At 53.6% G+C, this 12,133-nt stretch overlaps 6 protein-coding genes across 6 annotated transcripts; 3 read left to right on the top strand and 3 right to left on the bottom strand.

Annotated features, from left to right (window-relative positions):
* Positions 1 to 310: 310 nt before the first annotated feature.
* On the bottom strand, positions 311 to 3,163 carry SMAC4_00281 (uncharacterized protein). The gene is made up of 4 exons (XM_003351689.2): positions 2,219 to 3,163; positions 1,706 to 2,147; positions 1,458 to 1,627; positions 311 to 1,297 (listed from the first exon to the last, which is right to left on the bottom strand). Exons 1-4 carry the CDS (start codon positions 2,970 to 2,972, stop codon positions 1,272 to 1,274), a joined length of 1,392 nt encoding a protein of 463 aa, XP_003351737.1. The 5' UTR covers positions 2,973 to 3,163; the 3' UTR covers positions 311 to 1,271.
* Positions 3,164 to 3,281: 118 nt separating this feature from the next.
* SMAC4_00280 (uncharacterized protein) lies at positions 3,282 to 5,523 on the top strand. The gene is made up of 3 exons (XM_003351688.2): positions 3,282 to 4,092; positions 4,164 to 4,865; positions 4,939 to 5,523. Exons 1-3 carry the CDS (start codon positions 3,993 to 3,995, stop codon positions 5,283 to 5,285), a joined length of 1,149 nt encoding a protein of 382 aa, XP_003351736.1. The 5' UTR covers positions 3,282 to 3,992; the 3' UTR covers positions 5,286 to 5,523.
* Positions 5,524 to 6,135: 612 nt separating this feature from the next.
* Positions 6,136 to 6,957, top strand: SMAC4_00279 (uncharacterized protein; the record flags this gene model as incomplete). The annotated part of the gene is made up of 2 exons (XM_003351687.2): positions 6,136 to 6,460; positions 6,575 to 6,957. 2 exons carry the CDS (start codon positions 6,136 to 6,138, stop codon positions 6,766 to 6,768), a joined length of 519 nt encoding a protein of 172 aa, XP_003351735.1. The 3' UTR covers positions 6,769 to 6,957.
* A 137-nt stretch (positions 6,958 to 7,094) lies between these two features.
* On the bottom strand, positions 7,095 to 7,710 carry SMAC4_00278 (uncharacterized protein; the record flags this gene model as incomplete). Its single annotated transcript, XM_003351686.2, has 4 exons — positions 7,594 to 7,710; positions 7,380 to 7,451; positions 7,240 to 7,314; positions 7,095 to 7,175 (listed from the first exon to the last, which is right to left on the bottom strand). The coding sequence occupies exons 1-4, from the start codon at positions 7,621 to 7,623 to the stop codon at positions 7,095 to 7,097; spliced, it is 258 nt and encodes an 85-aa protein (XP_003351734.1). The 5' UTR covers positions 7,624 to 7,710.
* A 194-nt stretch (positions 7,711 to 7,904) lies between these two features.
* SMAC4_00277 (uncharacterized protein) lies at positions 7,905 to 9,882 on the top strand. The gene is made up of 2 exons (XM_003351685.2): positions 7,905 to 8,126; positions 8,228 to 9,882. The coding sequence occupies exons 1-2, from the start codon at positions 8,024 to 8,026 to the stop codon at positions 9,853 to 9,855; spliced, it is 1,731 nt and encodes a 576-aa protein (XP_003351733.1). The 5' UTR covers positions 7,905 to 8,023; the 3' UTR covers positions 9,856 to 9,882.
* A 72-nt stretch (positions 9,883 to 9,954) lies between these two features.
* SMAC4_00276 (uncharacterized protein) lies at positions 9,955 to 12,094 on the bottom strand. Its single transcript, XM_003351684.2, has 3 exons — positions 11,504 to 12,094; positions 11,042 to 11,437; positions 9,955 to 10,971 (listed from the first exon to the last, which is right to left on the bottom strand). Exons 1-3 carry the CDS (start codon positions 11,666 to 11,668, stop codon positions 10,312 to 10,314), a joined length of 1,221 nt encoding a protein of 406 aa, XP_003351732.1. The 5' UTR covers positions 11,669 to 12,094; the 3' UTR covers positions 9,955 to 10,311.
* Between the last annotated feature and the right edge of the window lie 39 nt (positions 12,095 to 12,133).

Genomic DNA, 12,133 nt, shown 5'->3' with positions numbered 1-12,133 from the left:
TACTATATCATTGGTAAAGGGACAAAGTACTAATGCTGTAAAACAAACTATTCAATCAAACAACAATACAGGACAGCACCATATTCACATCCAGGGACAAATTGGCTGATGATATCAACCTGTGATAGTCTATACATATTCGTAACTACCAAATTCATCGCAAAAATTCAGAAATCTAAATAAGACAATAGGGACTTGTATGATATACCCAAATGGGGCTCGACATGTTAGTCGCATCTTCACGACTATCGTCGTTCACTACATAACGTCTATTACCCTGCACTATCAACATACCATGACGGCAAAAATTCGCCGACATGGACTTTAATCCGGGATAGACACGGAAGATCATACAAGTCATATTCGCATCACCATCTATGTATGTTATGTTCCTGCAGGACATATTCGATCGAGATCTCTTTCAAAAATAGGCTCTTCAACCATAACCATGGGATATGCCGATATAAAGGTGAAGATAACTCCAGGATATTGTATTTCGTACTCCCGCCAATGAGCGTGTTCAATTGCACCATACCATGTTATGTGCTTTCTTTTTTCCTCGCCTCACAAGCTCCCAGGAAACGGTTCGGTCGGCGTACATGCCATGTGCTCCCCATGCTCTGATCTACGAACGCAGGTCCCCGAGGAAATGGGTCAAGTCCGAGGGTTACATTCAGCCCGTGAATAATAACAGTCATTATCCATTAGGTACCTCCGTGCCGATTTCCTATATCAAGATCGTGATCCCCATCTCCTTCCAAGTTTTGAGATGTTGCCCTATTTTCCTTCTTCCCTCCCGAGCCTCCCTTACCAATTGCGCAATTGGACCCCTTGTCTTCAGCTGACAAGTTTGATATGAGAGGAAAAAATATTTCTTTCCCCTTGCCCTTGTCCCCTCCGATCCTGTCCGAGTGTTTCGCTGATCTTTTTGAGAGTTCCGCTAGGGAGGGGGTATATCAAGTTGACGATCTCCAGGGGCTTCGAAGTTTTGACGACCCCCTGGTGCCCCTTACACTATAAGTGGATTGAGGAGTAGATCGACAGGGCGGCCCACAACCACCATGAGTGCCACGTTCGCAACCTCGGGGCTCTCTCTCGGCTCTCTCTTTGCTCCTCCTCTTTCACCAGATCGGCATTGTACGATCCGATGAATGCAGGTTGGCCGAAGCGAGAGAGAGAAACGTGGGTAGGAAAGGATGGACATTGATGCGGAGCGAACCGACAACCTTGCTCAGCTGAAGAAGGGAGCGGGCGGTATAATGCCGGCAAAATCACATGACGAAGAGCATGTCGACATCTAGATAATTTCGCAATATGTTAGTGTTTGATTCCCTTGGCTCAAGATGAGATTATTCGAAAAAACGACGCGCCGGCGTGTTTCTGAGCACTTGGCTTTATCGATGACGACATGGAAGACGCAGCGAAAAGGGGGTGGTGGATACAAAGAGAAAACGTACCGATTGGGTGACTGCTGGAGAGCTGAGGCTTCTGCGTATACTTAGTCTCCAGCACGTCGCGGACGCTGTTGAGCAACTGCACGTAGCTCTGCTTGGGGTTCGCCTTGATGGCAGAGATGAAGGCCCAGGACATGGCACCCGTGGCCTGGGATGCAATGGTCGCGTCGGCTCTGAGATCAGTGTTAGTATTTTCCATCCCGTATGACCGAACCCAAGTCAACTTTCAAAGGGGGAAGATGGCAACGTACGAAGTTTGGTCGTCCTTGCTTCCACTCCACATGATAACATCGGCAGGCGATGTCTTTGTCCGCTTGGTGTGCTCATAGGCCTCATTTCCGCCGCCAAATGCTGTCTTGGCGACGGAGAACAGGCTGCTAGCCATGCCTCCAATATCGCCACGAGCATAGGAACCAACAGCGGCAAGCAGACCTTGACCAGCCTCCTTGGCAAGGTTGGGCTCCTTGACCACGCCCTTGGTGCTGTAAATATAGGGCAGATCCATAACGGAGCCGGAGTGACAGCTATCGAAGATGCAAGTCAAGCGCACACCAGCTTGGAGGGGCTTCACGACAGTATAGTGAATCTCATCGTCGACGATGTGACCGGCGGTCTTGAAGTCGATGGGGTAGATGACCTCATCAAAGCCGTCTTCCTCATCGCCATCGGTATCTTCAGTCTGCCCACCGTGGCCTGTTGACGTGTCGCTTAGTCAGTAGGAGCACGCGGGTAGGGCATGGTTGAGGAAGGAAAGGTAAACTGACCGGAGTAATGTAAGAACAAGGCGTCGTTGGGCTGAGCACCAGCGACTAGCCACTGCATGGCACGGAGGATGTTCTCCTTTGTGGGCTGCAAGAGGGGGTTCGTGGCGTCATCGGTGAGGATGACCATATCCTCGCGCTTATAGCCATAGTTCTCGACGAGGAAGGCGGAGACGTTCTTAGTGTCGTTGATGCAGCCGCGCAACTCGCCGTCCTGGCCGAAGTAGTTGATGCCAATCAGCAATGCCTTGCGACGACCTGAGCAATTGGAGTACTGGAACTTATAGTCTTCAGGAGCACCATGGCCAAACTGCTGTGTGCCCGAAGGAATCTCGTGAATCTCCTGGGAGCGGTGCTGTCCCTGGTCACGAGCCTGGTGACCAGAACCGATTGGGTAGCCGTAGATATCATAGCCATCGGGAGGAGGACCAGAGGGGCGTTGGGAGTGTCCCTGTTGGTGATGTTGCTGTGGGGGGTATTGCTGGTGGTGTTGTCCCTCATATCCGCCCTGTGGGGGATACTGCCCTTGGTTGTAGCCGCCTTGCTGATGGTGCTGAGGAGGTTGTTGGTGATACCCTCCGTAGCCCTGGTCGTGAGGAGGCTGAGGGTTGTACTGGCCCTGTCCCGGATTTGAATAGCCATAACCTCCTTGCTGGTGGTGTTGTTGCTGCTGGCCATCCCACTGAGGAGGAGGAGGTTGGTGGTGTTGTCCCCCACCACCGGGGCCGTAGCCTTGTCCAGGATATCCGTACGACATTGGTGAAGATCAGTCGGTGATCGATGAAGGAGGGATTCGCAAAGACGAGAAAGAGTGAAGTGGAGAGAGGACAAAAAGAGGAACTGGGAGAAAGTTCTGTTGTGCAACAAAGTCCCATGTGAAGAGCGAGGAAGGCAGTGTGTTCGTTGTTTCTGCTTCAGCTGTGTCTCACACGCCAAGCTGGAACTGCAATGGAGTCTCTGAAACCGCGCGTCATCCCGCTGTACCATGAGCCTGGGGTTTGCTGGTTGCCTCCCAACTGCTGCCATCCCGTCCCCGCGATCGGGGTCCCTGGAACGGAAACGACGGCCGACAACACTGAAGGAGTTGGGGTCCAGATGAGCCAGCGGTGATTTTAGTGGTTCATCGGGAGCAGTAGCGGGGAACCCAAGACCCCAAAAGCAAGAGCTCCCCACACCAGCTGCTATGTATGGCACGGCTACAGTGGCATTCGGTGGATGCAATGGATGCATCATCTTCCGTATCATTCCATTCCAAGACTTCTTCTTATCTCCCTCTTTCCATTCTTGACCACGCCGAGATATTCAAGCATAAGGGGAGTTATTCTTGGCTTCAACAGCCAGAACTGCTTGTACTTATTTCCATGAAAAACTGGGGCCTTCATTTGCGGAGGAGGGGTCATTAGGAGGGGTTCTTTTGGGTTCGGATGGCACAGTTACTCCAAGAAAACAGGTGGAGGATGACAAGATGGTAGGTATGGGCATTTCGGAGGCAGCCAACACGCCGAGCATTGGATTGCGTGCCCTTGTGCGTACATGACCTGCAAGCATGGCGTTTGATATTCGTCTGGTATCCATCCTGCCCCTAGTGCCGTGCCGAGCCTTGCTAATCAAAGCTTGAATATCTGTCCCTAAAGGTTCTCAAAGGCAGATCGTGCTCATTGCAGTGACCTCTTTTGTCACCTTTCCGTCAACCCGGAGCTTTCCACTTCTTCTTGCTCCGCTACACCACAGCAACCCACAGCCACCTCTTGGAGACAGAGCAAGCTGAATTGTAACCATGTCGTTCTTCAAGAAGCTCAAGAAGGACCTCGTCGAAGATCTCGGCAAGCTAGGTCTTGTCGACAAGGAGGAAAAGCCGAGCACGCCGAGCTACTCCGGTAAGCCACAGCCGCAACACCATATCATCACTTTCCAGGTCCAAAGATCCATCACTCACTCTGTCCACCAGCTTCGCGCGATTACTATCCCCCTCCTCAGCAGCAGCCGCCGCAACAATCCTATTCCCCTCAGCCTCCTCAAGGAGAGTCCCAGCAGCCTCCCTACCACGGCGGCAGCTACGAACACCCTCCTCCCCAGCAGTCCGGCTACCAAGGAGAGTACTCTCCCCAACAGCCAGGCTACACTGCCCCTCCCGGCGTTCCTAGCTACACTTCCAGGCCAGCGCCGCCTTACAACCCTCCCTCCGACAAGCCGCCCCTTCCGTCTGGCTGGAACCCGAAGTGGGACGACGAGTATCAGAGATGGTATTACGTTGAAGAGGCCACCGGCCGCTCGCAATGGGAAGCCCCCGGTTTTGAGAGGTCCAGCCTCGCTTCCGGTGGTGAGCAAGAGACCCGCGGCTACGGCGATAGTTCGTATTCTGCTCCCCCGCAACAGTGTGGCGGAGGCGGTTACGGTGGATATGGAGGAGGCCACAGTGGTGGTGGTGCCCCCGACTATGGATATGGCGGACAACCCCAGCAGCAGTATGGCGGTTACCAGCAGCCCCCGCCGCCGCAAAGCTACGGTGGTTATGACCAGCATCAGCAGCAGGCGTATGGTGGCGAGCCGGTAAAGGAGAAGAAGAAGGATAATAGTGGTCTGTACATGGGTGCAGCTGCTGGTCTGGCTGTTGGCGCTATTGGTGGCGCCGTTATTGCTCATGAGCTTGGTAAGTTTTCATCTCCCCATCTCCCCGCGGCAACCCCGTGCTACGACGTAATGGTCACTAACTTTTGATGTAGCCGAAGACTCCGACTCCGATAATGAGCAGCGCTCCGCTCCTCCTCCACCACCTCCCGCTGCCTATGGCGGCGACAATTACTACGGTGGCGGTTACGGTAATTACGGCGCTCCGCCTCCCCCTGCCCCTGAGGAGCCGCCTCTTGATGGTCCCATTCCGACGCACAATGTGTATGGTGAGGAGATCGACCGGAGTGATCGCGAGTCGATCGCTTCCGCCCGTAGGGATTACGAGGAGGCTCTAGAAGAGGCACAGTCGTCTTCTGCCAGCAGTAGTGACCTGGAAGAGCTCCAGGAGGCGAGAGAGGAGTATGAAGAAGAGCTTGAGGAGGCGTACTATGATGACTGAACGGGTCAATGAAACCGAAAACTAGGTGACTTGGAGGTGCACGGAGGGATGATTTGTTGACGGTGGAATTATACGATGATGATGATTTGTGCTAGATTAGGAAGCAGCTCTCGGGAGTCGGGAGCTGCTGGGCTTTTCGTGGGAGCGTTCCTGCTACTTTATACCTTCTAAACGATGTAGTTTAGTCTTTTTCCATCCAACAATCTCCAAGTATTTGATGCACTTCGTCTTGATGCAACTGATATAACCACTGCACAATCTGTTATGGGTGTCATATACCCCTAATATGCCGGGCCAGGTGAACCAAGATCTCGGAGACATCACTCATCTACGGGTAAATGGGCAAAACATGTGAATATGGATAATAAGTGTGATAACCTGCTCATAGGTACTAGAGTGTTTGTAAACCAAGGAGTCAAGGTAGTAATACCGCGTTGATGAAGCCGATCAAAACACCCGCCTGGCAATTCCACTCAGCGGCGATACCCTGGAAAGTTCCATGAAGTAACAGTCGATACGTAGGAAGGACTACTTCTGTCTCCTAGGTACATCTCGTCGGTGGAAAACGGCAGGCCCGATCGTACGAGGCAAGTGGTTTATGATAGGCCGCGGCTACCAAGGGACTCTTCCCGTGAAATGAGTTATGGCGGCGTGGCTTGCTGAAAGATGCGACTAGAACTTGGGAAGAGCCGCCCCAGTCTTTGTAGTCCGCAGGGTGAACAAACAGTTTACCCCTGACTGCCCTTGTTACCTTTACCTACATCGAACAAAGCATCAAGAGTAGACAGACTGGTTCGACTTTGACCTACAACATCAGTCAATAACATAGTACCTCAGCGACAGCCTCAACATGACGATACACGTTCACGAACATTGCTTGCGCATGGCTAGGCGCGAGGATGGCACACCGTGGTGGGCAGCATTCCCAGAGCCAACTTCGACGCCCGCCCATATCGAGCCGCAGACCGTGCTTGAACTTCTTGAACAGCAAGAACATGTCGACCACCAACCGCAACCGCAGAAATTCTTGCTCGTCGATTGTCGCCGGACAGACTGCACGGGTGGAACTGTCAGCTCGTCAATCAACCTACCCGCCCATAGCTTCTACCCCACGCGCAAGAGCTTGTACGCGTTGTGCAAACAGGCCGGGATCCAAAAGGTGATCTTCTATTGTGGTACGTTTCTGACATTCTCTCTCATGGACTCTCAGGTCAGAGTCCAACCGACTCTATGCTCTTCCAGGCCATACCTCCATTGACCCTACCTAACACCGATGTTTCATTCCACAGGCTCCTCCGCCGGTCGGGGTCCTCGATGTGCCGCCTGGATGCAAGACTATATCGACGAAGCAGGCGGCGATCTTCAGTCGCAGGTAATGACGGGCGGGATTCGAGGCTGGGTGCGGATGTACGGCGACCGCATGATGGACGGTTATGACGAGAAGACGTGGAAGCAGCTGTTGTCGGAGACGGGCCGTACGTAAAAATAGTCCTTTGGGTATCTTTCTTCGACCAACCGCCGCGGATGTTTCCCCCTTTCTTTCTAAGTTGAAGATAATGCAGCTTTCCCGAATACATGCCTCGTTGGTAAACTGAACGCCGTACCAGCCCACCAAACCTTTTCACCGTCCGAGACCGTGCGTGGGTGGGACATTATAGATGTCGTCGTAAAACTGTGTAAATCGCCTTTGGTATATAATCAAATCCCGTCAATTGCCATCCGCTTATTTCCGATGCCTCGCATTTTGGTGTTAGGCTTATGTGAATGCGTGGGGTCGTTTTATCGTGCTGCGAGAAGGTAATCGTTGATCTAGCCGCGCTGTCCTCCCCTCTCGTCGCCGCCGATCCTCTCGAGGGCCTCCATCATCACGACGGAGTTACCACGGATGGTCTGTGTAGACAGTCGTTAGCCAAAAAGACACGACAACATTTGCCTTTTGAAAGAATGAACATACCACCATGCCAAGCTTGACCTTCTCACCACCATCCTTCTCCTCAACAGCATCGTCCAGAACAATGTTCAGGAAGACCTATGACGTCGCAAAACCATCAGTTTACCATGTTCGAATTCGTAAAAGAAGGGAAGGTCTCGTACATCGTAGCCACGGAGAACACCGATGACCTTGCGGCTGCCGTTAAGTTGGACGAAGAGCCTCTTGTCGAGGTACTGGTTGGAAAGTGATCGGTTAGCTTCGCTGCATCATACTAAACAAACAATAACATGGCGCTCTCAATGCGACAATGGTAAAGTGTCGACCAGCTAGGCGCCATGTAATGTTCAAGTCAGATATTCAAGAACATTAACGTACCTTCTTGAGTTCGGGTTGTGCGGGCGCCATTGTTGTCTTGAGGTTGTGTTGATTGTCTGGGATGCTCTCAAGAGAGTTCAGTTGCTGCAATGGCAATGGCGTCGTTCTGGCTGGAACTCTCCACTGAACGACTTGGAAGGCGGGCCTTGTGCACTCGCGACTCTCCCCAGTGATTTTTGGACTGCCAAGCCATCACGTGGGGCTATTGATAAAGATAAAGAAACCCGCAATTCGCGTTGTCTTTGGGGGCGGTCATCGCTCAGTGACATTCCAGGTGCCCGCCAGCGTCATTCTCCAAGTGCATTCTGGAGCTTCACAATTGCTTTAGACCACTTTTAGAACCACGACACCACACTCGCCACAACACATCGCGTTTGCCAATTCTTTGTCAACCAACTTGCTAGGGTCTTTTAGATTGAACACGTCAAAAATGAGTTCTTTCGGAAAGCGCAAGCCGCGCATCATCCAGACTTTTGACGATGAGGATGGCGACCTTCCTACGCTGCTTGGAGGAGAGGAGCCCAAGAAAGAACGTAAGTTGCTACATGGCAAATACCCATTCATACCCAGCATAGAAACTTTCAGTGCTGATACCAAACCAAAGAACAAGCAAGCTGATACGCCTTCCGAACAGAACCAGTACCACAAGGACCGATCAAGTTTGGACGCAGCAAGCCTGCTAAATCCTCGTCACTACGAAGAACGATCAAGATCAACGATGATAACGACGACACACCAGACACCAACGGCGATGCAGCCAAACCTGCGTCAACTGGTACAAGCACGGAACCGGGTGCGGCGGAAGATGAGGAAGACACTGGTGTGCCGCTCGTAGTACGGCCTGGCTTCGGTCGCTCCGCCTCCAGCAAGAAGAAGCGCGTCCCGAAAGTCTCATTCGGAGCCAGCGAAGACGACACAGAAGACGGCGGCAATGACACGACAACAACCGCCAGCAGCGACGTGGCCAGCGCACCCAGCAAGAAATCGCTAAGCCAACGAGTAGCCGAGAAGAACGCGCTACGCAAATCAGCCCTGACCGCACGATTCGGCACCTTTGGCGCCGACGAAGAGAAGCCTCGATACAGCAAAGAGTACCTCGAAGAGCTCCAAAGCTCCACGCCAGCCACACCACAGAACCTCGCGTCGCTAAGTATCATCGACGATGACGACGACGACAGCCTCAAAGCTCAGCCCGAGACGTCTGCGCCTGGAACAGGGACAGGGACAGACGACGCGATGGACCTCGACCCCTCCGAGCTCGACGGCGCCATGATCGTACCATCCCGCGACCTCCCCCTAGCGCGCACCGGCGATGCGGGCCCGTCAGCAGCAGCAGCCCACATCCTCAGCGAAGCCGAGATCCGCGAGCGCAAAGAACGGCGCGCGCGCCTGGCCAAGGAACACAATTTCATCTCGCTCGACGACTCCGACCACTCGGACAACGACGACCGAAAACGTGTCACACTAAGCAACCTCAACAAAAAGCCCAAGAAGTCCGAATCGCGCCTGATAGCCGAAGACGAAGACCTAGGCGAAGGCTACGACGAATTCGTGACGGACGGTTCCCTAGCGCTGGGCCGCAAAGCCGAGCGCGAAGCCGCCAAGCGACACCGGCAGGAGATGGCAGAGATGATCCAGGCGGCGGAGGCCGGTTCAGATGCTGAGAGCGACGACAGCGAGGCGGAGCGACGGGCTGCGTACGAGGCCGCGCAAAGGCGAGCGGGGATGGACGGGCTGCAGAAACCGGAGGATGACTTGATGGAGATTGACGAGGAAAGAGGGGGAGTAAACCAGATTCCCAAGATGAAACCGCTTCCGGAGCTGGGCGAGGTGTTGGCAAGGATGAGGGGTCTGGTGCAAGGGTTGGAGGATGAGGTGAGCAGACGGAAGGCGAGGATAGAGAGTCTGGAGAAGGAAAAGGGTGAGATATTGAGCAGGGAGACCGAGGTGCAGGAGATATTGAATCAGGCGGGGGCCAAGTATCAGGCTGTTATGGGTAGTGCTGGTGCTGGTGCTGGTGCTGGCGCCGGTGCTACTGCTGCCAGTGCGGCGGCGACGGCCGCTACGAGTGCCGCTGCTGCTACGGGGGCGAGCACACCTGGTGATACCTTCAGGTTTGTCATGCAATCGCCTTTGAGGCCATTACCGCCTGGGTTTGCGGCAGATCTAGCTGCGACTCCAAGGGAGAGGGGGTTGGAAAGCCTTGGGACGCCAACGCAGGAAAAGGGGCCTGATGATATGGACACCGAGATGGCGATGTGAGTACGATGGACATAAGAGTTAAAGCAGACCTAGTCTACCAGGGGTTACAACAATCAGTTGAGGTCTTCAATCACAGGCAGTACTCCGTGCAAACTTAACCCAAGTTTCATTCCGTTGTCATTGTCTGTGTTATACTAGGTCTTCATGTGAAAAACGAAAGGAAACCATGCCCATCTCCTAGCTCGTAGTTTGCGTTTCGTAACCATACCACATTCCTTCCCTGCCCGCCTGCCTGCCTGTCAATGATGCCGACGCCGTTGAACAAGGTAAAATCAATAATGGTACAACCAGCCAACAGTCTAAGGATGTCTGATTACACCACGCGCACACCCCATGTCCTCCGTATCTAACCGACAAGTAATGATGGTTCTCTGTTTCTTTTTCTGAGCATTGTCATCCTCTTTTGCCCGTTTCCGTCATCGAGAGTTCTCAGCTCTTTCTTCAGTCTTCATGACCTTACTTAGTCGATGACCCCCTAACCACACCAGCGCCCAGAACACCGGGCATCTTCTCCTCGCCCACAGCGAACAACAGTCCAATGGCAAAGGCGACAGCGCCGACAAGGGCAATGGTAGACCCGGCAATAAGCCAAAACTGCATGCTGACATCCTCCTTCTGGCACATGTTACCGCCCCAATGCTTCAACTTCTGGTGCTTAGTTTGGTCACCATCGGGAGTGGCCAGGCACTTGCAAACGAAGCAGCTGCCGCCGCTGGTCTCGACAGTACCGTTCTTGCCTCCCCACTTGTTCACGCACTTGCCGTTGCCGGAGCAAGTGTTGGTCTGGTCCTCACAGCTCTTCTGTGAGGTGAAGCATTGCGGAATCGACTTTCTAGCGGCAGCCTGCAGAGGACTCTTAGTCGGGCGGGAAACGGGAGGCTGTGTCGGGGCGGCGGCACCGTTCGCGCCGCGGACGGAGTCGTCGACGATAACGGTCTCGGAGTTGAAGCGGCGGCGGAGATCGGAGCCGGTGGCGGCTTTGACGCTCCACTGGTTGAGCTTGGAAGAACGGCTAGACTCGGGCATGAGGACGAGAAGGGCCTCGAGATCGCCGGAGGAGATGAACTTGTTGAGACGGCTCAGGTTGTCGACAAGAGTATTAAGGGCCTCGGGCGACTATTAAGCAGGGGTGTGGGTTAGTTCTCGCTCTAGAAACGGGTGTAAAAGTGTTCTCTGGATATCGCACCTTCTTGACATCGTACTTGACCACTGACGAGGAGCCCGTCCAGCAGTCTCCGTTGACAGGGTTGATAGCAGAGGCCAGGTCGCACTGCTCTGGCGCAGCAATACCCAAGTTTTGGAAAAGTGACATCAGGCGATCATTGGCCACCTTGGATGGCGGATCTGAGATGGCGAAAGCGGCATGCTGGCTTGACTTGGCGAGCGATTCCTTCAAAGGTTGAACGTTCTCGGCAGTGATGCCCTCGAGGATAACCACTAGTTGTGATGGGTCGCTCGTCTCGGTTTGGGAGAAAAGAGGTGCCGGACTCTTGCCGTACTTCGCAATAGAGCTGATCGCGGCCTCAGTATCGATGGAGCTAGGAATGTCGCGAAGATCGCTGCCGTAGTTGTGTCTAGATGTCTGTGGAATGAGTTAGACTAGATCCGATATCAACATTACGCGCCGGGTTGGAGGTATTTGGCTTACCCTTTGGAGAAGAATATGGCGAACGACTTCTTTTGGTAGCCGGGGCAGTTCGCGGGATGTTTGTTGTTGTTTGGAATCGAGGATAAAGACATCGGCGCTTTGCTGTGATGCAGCAGCAGCAAGCCCAGAGAGGGCTGCCACGGTTATACTGGTGAGAAACCTCATCTTGAAAAGCAGCCGAACGGTTGTTGATGCGGCCGGTGGTGATGTTGGATGAGGATTGTTCCAGTGACGTTGGTAAAGTCGCTGGCGGAGACACAATGGACTGGAAGTCGGAGTTGGATGGAGCTTGCCGAATGATGAATCCCGTCCCACAGGGCTGCCAGTTCCCCTGCAGCGCCCACTGAACTGCAGTGGTCATCGCTGCCATTGGCACCGCTGGCCTACCCGCCCACTGTGATGGAAATGCGACCGTGACAGCTGCCCTCAACTGGCTGACGTGGAGGACCGACGCCGGAATGCTAGAGGTAAGTACCTAGTACAGTGACGCATTTACCCCAACGCACTGTTGGTGTCATTGAGACCGCGAAAATGGGCACTGCGGGATCCAACATCTGAACCGAACAGCGTCTTGGAACCGCTGGAGTGGACAAGTATAGAAGACCCTCGAATCTCACACTGTGACCCTCC

The sequence above is a fragment of the Sordaria macrospora genome, chromosome 1, assembly GCF_033870435.1.
Source record: "Sordaria macrospora chromosome 1, complete sequence".
In the NCBI taxonomy this organism is placed as follows: Eukaryota; Fungi; Ascomycota; class Sordariomycetes; order Sordariales; family Sordariaceae; genus Sordaria; species Sordaria macrospora.
The sequence above is the reverse complement of the archived record's forward strand: the minus strand, read 5'-3'. Positions and strand labels throughout refer to the sequence as shown.